Source organism: Panthera onca, chromosome A3 (assembly GCF_046562875.1).
Source record: "Panthera onca isolate mPanOnc1 chromosome A3, mPanOnc1 haplotype 2, whole genome shotgun sequence".
NCBI lineage: Eukaryota > Metazoa > Chordata > Mammalia > Carnivora > Felidae > Panthera > Panthera onca.
The window spans coordinates 79,583,517-79,594,894 of NC_138341.1; the positions used below are offsets into that span (position 1 = coordinate 79,583,517).

Below are 11,378 nucleotides of genomic sequence, written 5' to 3' on the forward strand. Positions count from 1 at the left end.
AAAATCTGAAACAGGCTCCAGGCTCTGAGCTGTCAGCACAGAGCCCGATGTGGGGCTTGAACTCGGGAAGGGCAAGACCATGACCTGAGCCGAAGTCAGACGCTAACTGACTGAGCCACACAAGTGCCCCAAGCCCATCTGTCTTTTAAGAGTACTCTAATCCATGAGTTTTTCCTCCTGGACTCTTTATGTCTTACCCAGAGGCAAGATTAACATCCAATTTATCTTCCTAATAGGTTCTCATTGTTTATTGATTCATTCCCCAATAGTCAAATTAAGAGAAAAGCTGGTAAAATGTTTAAATTAATCATATGACTAGAAACCCTGTAAATCCACTAAATAATGTATTTATAAAAAATATTTAGGGGCGCCTGGGTGGCGCAGTCGGTTAAGCGTCCGACTTCAGCCAGGTCATGATCTCGCGGTCCGTGAGTTCGAGCCCCGCGTCAGGCTCTGGGCTGATGGCTCGGAGCCTGGAGCCTGTTTCCGATTCTGTGTCTCCCTCTCTCTCTGCCCCTCCCGCGTTCATGCTCTGTCTCTCTGTGTCCCAAAAATAAATAAAAAACGTTGAAAAAAAAAAAAAAAAAAAATATTTAGGATTGGTTACATAACTGAACAATGAATCCATAAATTAGTAGAAATGTAAAAATTTATTATTGAATACATAATTATAGAAATGATCTGTCCAAAGTAAAAAAAAAAAAAAAAAAAAAAACCCAAAATCAATGTTCACTTAAAATATAAATATATAATGCAAATTAAGTTACTGCCCATCATATTTTTTTTGTGTGCTTGTTATGAAAAATGTCCACCGTTGTTTCATGACATGGTCTTAAATCAAAATCACAATATCCAAGGGAAAAACGACTCTAAGAAGAGAAGAAAAGAGGTGTTTTGTTTTTTTTTTATAAAAAAGACCAAAGCGATTTGTTAAAATGTTACAAAAAGTGCAACATACTTACTCATAAGACTATATCCTACCTGTGGTTTCTTAAAATAATCAAGTCCCCTTCCAATCTTAATCATCCATCCATTGTTAAACCTATTGAAATAGTATACAGTATTATATTCCAGACATTTAAGTCAGACAGTTATCAAAGGTGTAGTGTAGTAAGTGTCAGCAAAATTTCCCCCTAACAAAGAAAATCATTTTCTCCAGTGGCATGAATTGAACCAAACTTGGAGTTATTCATGGGCCGTGTCTACAATGAAATAAAATGTCCAAAGAAACCATTAGTTGGTTTGATTAGATGGTAACAAGTTTGTCAAGTAAATTATATCTTATTCTTGAATTTCAGATCTCTGATAAAACTTTCCTGTTCTGCTAAGTGTATTCAGGTCAGGCTATGGTGTGTTGCAGGGGTTTCCCTACCTAGAGATGGAGGACATACGCAGGATGAGCTCTGGACCTCGACCTCTGCTTCAACCACAGCAGCTGCATTTTCAGCTGTTTTGCATTTAGGTTGTGCTTAAGTTTTCATTAAAACTAAAGGTGCACTCACTATAAACATATGAAAGCTACTGTGTGAAACAGAGGAACATATTACTAAAATACCTGCATATACTGTCTCCTTGTAGACACTGCTGCATACTGTCATGCCTATGAGATTATTTCATAAAATATAAGTGAATACTAAAAGCATCAGAATATTAAATATTACCACCAGAAAATTATCCCAATACCCCAACACTATATGTATGCTTGAATAGAAAAGTACTTCCTCTTCTCACATGAAACAGAACATGTAAACTATTCCATTAAGAGATATGAAACTCAGATATAATAAGCCAGATTTTTTCCTAAAAAGTGAAAAGATACTAAAATTGTGCTTTATTTAAAATTTTAATAAACTGAATATTTATATGCAATTATATTGCATTAAAATAAATATATTCAACTGCATAAAAATTAAAATATTGCTATACACTAACCTAATTTCTCGGTCATGTACTGAAGAAGAATATTCTAATTCCAACAGCACTCCATGATTCTTGAGTGACTCTTTTATTTCTTGCAGGCCACTATTTTGCTGCTCTTTCCCACTACCCTGTTAATAGGAAAAATATGATTTTCTGTTCAGTTATTACTATTTTAAATTATCATTAAGCTACACAATGTGTATCATAGATAAAATGGGAAAGATTCTATACTAGTTTCAATGTCTATTATCTCAAAGAAGCAATAAAAGTATGAAGCAGTTTAATGGCAGTTGTTTTTATCAAAATAATTGTTTTTTTCTAATGTACACATAACACGATTCTATCCTATCTCCTAAAATGTGTTTTAGTAAGGCTATTTAGTTATTAAGATGGGGTGCTTTCTTCAAGTTAATCTTAAAATTCTGGTTTATTTAGAAGCATTCCTATTTAAATCAAAATCAAGATAGAGATGCTCACTATCATGCTATGATCCACCAGAAGGCCAATACAGTAAATCAAGAAAAAGATATAATCATTGGTAAAGAGACAAAATTGTCAATAGTGCAGACAGTGTGATCATCTCCTAGAACATCCAAGAAACTAAACTGACAAACTATTTGAATTATAGTTTAGCAAAGTAGCCAAATGCAAGATACAACAAAATCAGAAAAGTCAATAGCATTTTTCTGAAGGTATTTTAGGCCTATTGTTGTACAATTCCCAAAGAAATAGCTCTAGCTGAAGCACTGTGTCCACATTTCCTTGCTCAAACTACATCTCCTAGCTAAACAAAATTCATGAAGAAAGAGTAAATGCTTCCAGATACCTACTTCATCCAGAGAGGTGAGAAGATGAATGGTTTTTACTTTACACGGTCTCTTAATAAGCATCTCACAAAATCGAAGAAAGTTATACAGCTGAAAGACATCATGATGGGTTATTACTAACTCATACATTTTAAGTAACATTTCATCATATTTTTCTACATTTCACCTACCTGATGAATCTGTCTAATATAAGGATCTTGTATCCAAACTTCTGTAACTGTTTCATTAAGATATTCTTGAAAAAGTGACTCGTAACTGAAACCTGTTGCATTCTCTTCTATTTTAATCTGCCGATGATATTTTCCATCTAAAAAACACAAATTTCAATAATAAAACCAGTGACAATTTATTTTCTTTTTATACTATTTACATATAGTGATTAATCAGGATCAGATACAAGTTAATTTTTTTAACTCCTCCACTCAGCAAACATTTCTGAATGCCTCCTACATATATACGAGGCACAATGCAAGATGCTATATGTACAGAAATAAATAAGGCAAAGAATTCCATAAGTGAGTTCTGCCTTCATGGAGGTCAAATGGGAAAGTCCAGAGATTTCTTGGAAGAGGTTCTTGAGCTGAATCCTATAGACCAGGCAGTTTATTCAAGAGAAGTCTATATGTATAATGACAGCTGATAATTCTGTCACCATGAGTAGAACCATAAGCTATATAACTCAGTGGCTATGTGGTCCTTCTCTTCAGATATAAGTCTTTCTGTGTCCTGCAATTTAACAGCTAAAGTATTAAACATATAAATACATGGAATTTAGAAGTCTTTCTTAGAACTTATACAGTATTTAAATTTTTTTTTTTTTGATGTTTTTATTTATTTTTGAGACAGAGAGAAACCAGGAGCTGGAGAGGGGAAGACAAGGAGACAGGAACCAAAGCCAGCTCCATGCTGACAGTAGAGAGTTGATGTGGGGCTCGAATTCATGAGCTGCGAGATCATGACCTGACCCGAAGTTGGACGCACAGACAACCGAGCCACCCAGGCGCCCCATAGGGTACTTTAAGTAGTAATTTTAGCATTTCTTAACAACCCAAGACTAGGATTGCACAGGGTCAGTAAAACAGTTCCATAGTTTTTGTTCATTCAAAATGAATGATTATTGAGTAAGTTATCAAAGATCTTTAAGATTTTTTAAAAAAACATGACCCCTAATGGTAGTTCCTAATTTATGTGATGGTTGCCGATTTAAAGTTTGTTTAAAAAACAGTAGTTTGGATTTTTTTCCTAGTATTTCCACAGATATAATGTTACTAGCAACTATGCATCAGTTTTCAAGCCAAGCTACCCACACAGGTTAACTTAACCCAATGTATTCAAACCACAATGCTGATGGTACTCTATTTCATCAATGTTTTAAAAGGAAATTTCATTGTGAGTTTCAATTTGGGGTGAAGGAAATACAATTTTATTCCCACTCAACAGAGGAGCTCGCTGGGGCGGGGGGTACCCAGGGTAGGGGCTCATATGGAATACTAGGAAGAGGTAGGGGAGGGCCATATAAGGATAGCAAGGAAGAGCAGCTGAGGTCTGGAGGCACTGGTTTTTTGAGGACAGTAGTAACTTTGGCTAAAAAAAGTAGGATTATGCCAGGCAAAGGTGGTAATGACCATTTATAGACATATGTTTGTAAACTGGATGCTCATAAGTAGATTAATAGTAAGTAGGGAAGGACAACTAGTGGCATCTCTGGTCATTAGGAATACTTCACTCCTGAAATGTTTTCATTCACAGCAAAATCCTAAAGAAGCCCCAGGAGTTTCCTTAGCTACTTTAACATTTTGGTCATTTTAGAAAGCGAAATAGAAATAAAATACAGGATTTACATTTCCTATTTCTGCGTAGTATTATTTCAACTGCAGTCCACACATAAGCTTCATAAGGATCTGCAGTGAATTCCTTAAAATGGCATGCAAAGTTCTGCAGTATGTATAGCTTTCATCAGATATTCTCAAGAGGGTGTGTGAAAATCACCTCCCCACCTAAAAGGGTTAAGAATATAGGTTATGTATAGGGACGTGGAAATGCAGAATAAAACTATAGGCTCCCAGGGATAAATGGTCCAGACCACAAAGACTTACAAAAGGCAGAGCCAGAAACACTGGATGAAATGGGCTTTGTCACACTTACTTATGGACACATTCTATAAAACAGCCTCTTTACCTTCTTTTTCTTGATCCGTGTATTTCTTCACTATTTCTGCTCTATCCATGTAGCTAGAAATTTGTTTTCTGAGATTACATTTCTTTGTAACATCTTTGGTGCCTACAAATTAAAAAAATACACTCTCAAATTTCCAAAAAGTTTTTCTATTTAAACAGGCATTATTTCCAGTTTCCCAACTCTTCCACAAATTTCCTGTCCTATTTAGCATGGTTTGCCTCAATCCTCAAATACACAAATGGGCTCAAATTTGGTTTGATCACCAAGACCTCCATTTTTGCACTAAGCACCTGAAACAGCTTTATTTAGGAGTGGGAACTCTGACACTGTGTCTCACTGCTGGGGATACCAAATTTGATGAGGTGATGACAAAGGTGGCTTATTTTCAAACCTGAGTCTGAGAACCATTTCGTCCTAATCAACCTTAAGTCTGAAATCTTAACATAATCAAAACACAGGAAACAATACCTATCTTTCTTCCGCAAAACCAGCTTCTCTTCCAGACTTACCCATTATAGTTCATGCTCAGTCTTTTTCCCAGTCACCCAAAAAATATAAGGTATTTTTTGAATACATATTATCAATAAAACTTACCCCAAGTCCCTCGCCCCCAAATCACTTCTGGTTCCCTCATTCCTTCTTTTTGATATTACTTATATTTTCCAATAATAATTTCATTTTTAAACTCCCACTTTTTAGCAACATTTTACTTTGAATTAATTTTATATTTATGGAAAAGCTGCAATAATGGCACACAGTATCCTTTCACCCAAACTCCCCTAATGTTAACATATCATGTGAATATGCTACAATTATCAGGGTTAGGAAATTAACATTGATACAACATTACTAACTCATCCACAAATCTTATTTGTATTCCACCAATTTTCCCACTAGAGAAAGAGAAAGTTCATTTTCTGGTCCACGATCCTGCACAGCATTTAATTGTCATGTTTCCTTAGTCTCCTCCAATCTGAAATCGGTCCTTAGCCTCTCTACCTTTTATGATTTTGACATTTGGGGAAAACAGTGCAGTGGTTAGTTATTTTGTAGGATGTCTCTCATTTGGGGCTGTTGGTGTTTTCTCATGATTAGATTGAGGTTATGCATTTTGGGGAAGAAAATCATGAAAGCATGCCCTTCTCGGTACATGATGTCAATATATGTCATTACTGGTGAGTTCAAAGATCACTCCACTGTAAAATCACTATTTTGTCCTTCATAATTGATAAGTATCTTGTGGGAAGATATCCTGTTTCTCATCACCCTTTCACCCCCTAATTTTAGCATCCATTGATAGTCCTTGCCTGCAACAGTTATCACTGCAGTGTCTGTCAAACAGAGATTTTCTATTTCCATCATTCCTAATTAATTTATAAACTGGAATGCTACTATAAGGAAGAGCTGTCCATTCTCCCCCATCTATTTATTTATTGAGTGATCAATTTGTATCAGTATTGACTCATGCATATTTATTTTATTTTATGGGTTGTAATCCAATACTATTTTTTTTAAGTTTTTATTTAAATTCCAGTTCGTTTACAGTATAATATTAGTTTCAGGTGTATGATATAGTAATTCAGCACTTCCATACATCACCCAATGGTCATCACAAGTGCACTCCTTAATCTCTATCCCCTATTGTCCCATCCCCCTACCCATCTCCCCCTGGTAACCATCAGTTTGTTCTCTATAGTTAAGAGTCTGTTTGTTTCTTGGTTTGCCTCTCTCTCTTCTTCCCTTTGCTCATTTGTTTTGTTTCTTAAATTCCACATATAAGTGAAATCATATGGTATTTGGCTTTCTCTGTCTTATTTCACTTAGCATAATACTCTCTAGTTCCATCCATGTTGCTGCAAATGGCAATATTATTATCTTGCCCTAACTTTATCAGCTTTGGCTTTGAGAGCTCCTGCATGTTGGCTGACCCCTGTACTTTCAACATGACCCATTATATTTTGAGCACTTCCTTGCTTTCTGGTGCAAAATGTTCTAAACTCATCTTGTATTTTCCCTGCCCCAGCCCTGGAATCAACCATTTTTCCAAAGCCCTAAGTTCCTTTTATTGGAGAATGGTATGAAGAAATCCAATTCTGGGTGCTGAGTATACTTCCTGCCACTAGGGGAGTCCTGTCACTACTTCCAGATCCTTTCAATTTGTGGCTAGAAAGTAAATATATATAGGGTTACTAACACACACATATATCTGCCTTTATTTCCGTGTCTACACATCTGTATATAAAAAACCATAAGTTCATGATGATAACTTGGATCCCACAGGGTTCATACTAGCTGTCCTTATCTCCTTATGTGTAACTTCTTTTATTATCCACAATATATATACTGGCTTATTCAGGACTCATATAAAGTAATTTCTACCTCTGGGAGAAAAACATTTACCAAGTAAAACACAATGTTTGTATATAATTCATTTTGTCTTTAACCTTACAGAATATGGTCAAAATACTATTTTCCAGAGATAATTGAGTTACCTATTTTCTTGTCCACCTGCTTCTGTATCACAGTTGAATAATTCAGAGCAGCATTATTCCTTCCTCATCTTGCTACCCCCATTCCCATTCCTTCCTTCTTTGTACCTCTTTTCCACCACCCCACAAACCTCATTAGTTTCTGTTTTATCCTTCCTTTATTTTGAACAAATGAGGAGACACATGAATATCTTCCTTTTTACATGAAGGATAGCATACCATAGATCTCTTTGTCCTTTGTAGTTTTCACCTAACAGTGTATACTGGAAATCACTCCATATCGCTTCCACAGATCCTCCTCATTGTTTTTTACAGCAGTATAGCACTCCATTGTGTGGATGTACCACACTTTATTCAACCTCTCTTCTTCCCAGGGTATTCAGGTTGTTTCCAACATTTTACTGATATCAATATGGGGCGCCTGGATGGCTCAGTCGGTTCAGCGTCCGACTTCAGCTCAGGTCATGATCTCGCGGTCCGTGAGTTCAAGCCCCGCGTGGGGCTCTGTGCTGACAGCTCAGAGCCTGGAGCCTGTTTCAGATTCTGTGTCTCCTCTTTCTTTCTCCTTCCCCGCTCATGCTCTGTCTCTCTCTTCTCAAAAATAAATAAACATTAAAAAAAATTATTGATATCAATATAATTACTGAATTCTTTTCTTTTCAAGTCCTTCTACTTGAAAATTAGTATCGAGATCCCTACTTTCTCATGCCTATACTTCAGTATCTTAAGAAAATCCTAATCTATCCATTTATAATCTATAAATCTCTTGTGAGGAATCCTGTTTTTGCTCCTAAGGTGATATGAGAACTCATATTCTTCTACTAGGTTTATATATATTTCTTTAAACTCAAAAACCTTGAACTGGTCTCTTTATCAGGATTAAGCATTTTATGGTCTCTGTTACAAAGAGGCAGTGTGAATAGTGGTTAACAGCAAAGCATCTGGAGTCACATGGTTTTAGTTCAAAACTTGCTCTGCCACTTTTGGCTGTGTGACCATGGCCAGTTATTCAACCTGTCTGTATCCTCAACTGTAACACGGAAAGAGAAATTGTTCCTTAGACAGGGAGAAGATTAATGATCAAAGAGACTGGCTTGTAGGAAATAATAAATTTTGTTAATATCATTATCACCTACATAATTTTTTCCATTCACCATACTCTGGGCTTCCTTTAGAACCAGACTATAATATCTCTTTTCTTAAATTCCACTGTTACTTTGCGACTGCCTATAAATATACTCTATTTTCTCTGTCCTCTGTAAATAAAGTAGTCCTTTCTTAACGATCACACTCGATCAGCTGGCAGAATTTAACAATGTAGACCCATTCCTCAAACATCACATCTCAGTTTCCTAGGCTTACTTACAGCAGCCATTCCACTGGAACCTCACTCCCACATCTAGTCATGTCCTAATGCCAATTATTCAATATCCAGACTGTCTCCTCCTTTCTTAATATTGGTGTCACCCCTCTGGTTCCTTCAGGCCCTTCTCACCTCTCATCTTGATTCCTGCAGAAGCTCCTCGATTGGTCTGCTTTACTTCAGTCTCTTCAGGTTAGTATCTCCCCCACACTCTTGCCATATTCACTCATGTATTCAAGAATTATTTACTGAGAACTTACCACATGCCAGACATTGTTCTAAGCACTGGGGCTACAGCAGTTAATAAAACAGACATGATTATCCCCTATCATTCAAGTGGGAGGAAAGACAACAATAAAAGGAAGTTGGTAAAATATGTATGTTAGATTGTGATAAGTGCTATTAAATAAAATAAAACAAGGAAGAAAACAAGGGAGTCCTGGGATGGGGTTGTAACTTTACACAGGAAGTCAGGAAAGGCCTCACAGTGAAGGTACTATTTGTATAAAAAACTGAAAGAGAAGAGGGAGTATGCTATGCAGATATTTGGGAGAAGAGCATATTCCTAATAGAGACAAGCCCTGACATGCAACTCTAATTACATCACTCCTTTATAAAAACTTTAAATGGTTTCTCCTTGTCTATGGAAGGAGTTAAAATCTCCTGGCAGTGAAGGTCACCCACACCACACCTCAATCTACTTTACTTCTCACTCTTCATCTAGAGACACACAATGAACCAAAGTGAACCACTTATTTGGTAAAAATAGCACAGACAGAATTTAAACACTCTTTGTGGAATTTCATTTCTGAAATTCTACTTATTCCTCAAAACCCACCTCCACCTTTCCTCCCCCAAATGACCTTTAACTATTTAAATCCTCATTGTCTATCTGTCTCTCCTGGCACTTATTTCCTGTACTAGAGTTATTTGCATTTGTATCTTAACCTGTAAGATCAGGTCACTGTCTCTATATAACCTCTGTAGAATCAGTAGAGCACACAGGAGCAAAACTATAGTTCTCCTGATTCAGATTCCCAGAATGCCAGAACTTGAGTAGTGCTTGACCTGGCAACCCTAGAGCACTGGAATTTAAGCAATGATCCACCTGACCAACACTGTACCCTCTCTTTTTTTGGCAGTCAGTATACCAGAGTCTTTAAAGCCTTGGGCTCCCAATTTTGACTAACTGTGGTGGAACTGAAAAGCTTAATTTTATGCTGTACAATGAGGATAACATCAGCTCCTACTTCTCAGGGCAATTGTAAAGATGAAACAAGATCATGATATTCATGTGCTCTGACAGTGCCTAGCACTCAGCACTCATAAATGATAATTACTTTCCTCCATCATCATCATCTCCTTCTTCTTCTCCATCATCATCATCTTCATCTTCATCATCATCTGGGCCTTCCCAAAGTAGTTTTACTAAAGCCCCCAACCCTGAAAAGCGCCCTCTGCTGTCCAAAAGCTTCTGTAATACTTAGGCTAAAAGGCACACAGGGGAGATCTTCGGCCAGACTGGGAGCTACAGGTTGTGGGGACCAGGGGCCGGACTTAAATCAGTTTAATACATAATTACTGAGTGTCTACTATGTGCCAGAGATTGTACTGGTTGTTAATGGTTATTTGGGTACTTCTCAACATTGAATAACTATAGTAACAGATCGAGTTTCGCTGTGCCTACCCACAATCCTATGTATTTCTCACAACGAATTTCAGTACACCCGTTATTTATGAATTTTACTCTACCGCTATGTGATTTTATTTTTGTTTACTTCTAACGAAAATATCTAAACATAAAAGCAAAGATAATAGTGTAACGAACACCCTTATTACCGATCACATAGATTTAAGAATTGCTAGAATTCTGCCACATTTGCTCCGGGTTCCCCCCCCCCCCCTTAAAATTAAATTCAGACATTATAACAAATCCTTCCCAAGACAATTCGGTCTGCATTTCTAAAAATCAAGGACAGTTTTAGAAAAAAACATGCTACCTAACAAAGTCATTAACTTGTTACCCAATCCATATTCAAACTTTCCAAAAAGGATCCAAAAATGTATTTTTACATTTCTTTCGAACCTGAGTCCTATCAAGGCTTATATATTTAGATTTGATTCTGTCTCTTCAAAATCTAGAGTACTGACCCTGTCTTTTTTGATGACATCAATCTGAAAGAAACCAGTCCACTTGTCCTGTAGAATATCAACCTTCTGTTTTGACTGCTTCCTGGTGGTGTACAAGAAGGGTTTTTAACTTTCACTTCACCCCCAGAAACTGCGGATCCAGTTCCTTTCCTCTGGTATCCTCTCCACGGCTCCCTGCTCACCTCTCAGGACCTGCATGAGCAGGTCAATCCCCTCCTGGTAACACACCAGAGCCTGCTGGTACCGGGACTCCGAGTCCAGTTCCATCGCCCGCTTTAGCACCTTGAATGCAGCTGTGCTTTCGGCTTCCTGCTCCTGTCCGGATCTCGCCATAGTTACGGAAACTCCTCTCTGCTTCAAACACAACCAGAGCCGAACCAGCCGCTGCCGCGCCGGGGAGGTGAGGGGGGAGGGGGGAATAACGTGACAGACCTGCGCCTGCGCTCTCTT

At 37.3% G+C, this 11,378-nt stretch overlaps 1 protein-coding gene across 4 annotated transcripts; it reads right to left on the reverse strand.

Annotated features, from left to right (window-relative positions):
• Window positions 1-677: 677 nt before the first annotated feature.
• Window positions 678-11,355, reverse strand: MITD1 (microtubule interacting and trafficking domain containing 1). 4 transcript variants are annotated; one of them, XM_060608478.3, is made up of 7 exons: window positions 11,111-11,355; window positions 4,926-5,027; window positions 2,918-3,054; window positions 2,751-2,837; window positions 1,933-2,048; window positions 982-1,042; window positions 679-869 (listed from the first exon to the last, which is right to left on the reverse strand). In XM_060608478.3, exons 1-7 carry the CDS (start codon window positions 11,259-11,261, stop codon window positions 774-776), a joined length of 750 nt encoding a protein of 249 aa, XP_060464461.1. In that variant the 5' UTR covers window positions 11,262-11,355; the 3' UTR covers window positions 679-773. The 4 variants fall into 4 exon arrangements, with proteins under 4 accessions (XP_060464440.1, XP_060464461.1, XP_081651418.1 ...); XM_081795292.1 differs by lacking the exon at window positions 11,111-11,355 and adding an exon at window positions 10,929-11,087; XM_060608467.3 differs by lacking the exon at window positions 11,111-11,355 and adding an exon at window positions 7,634-10,637.
• Between the last annotated feature and the right edge of the window lie 23 nt (window positions 11,356-11,378).

Bases quoted from the DNA above. Each gene is read 5' to 3' on its own strand.
- MITD1 (XM_060608478.3), bottom strand. From the start codon at position 11,261: ATGGCGAGATCCGGACAGGAGCAGGAAGCCGAAAGCACAGCTGCATTC. The intron at 5,028-11,110 runs GTGAGCAGGGAG...TTTAATTTGTAG, and splicing joins GCTCATGCAGGTCCTGAGAG to GCACCAAAGATGTTACAAAG. The intron at 1,043-1,932 runs GTTAGTGTATAG...CTATTTCAATAG, and splicing joins GTACATGACCGAGAAATTAG to GTTTAACAATGGATGGATGA.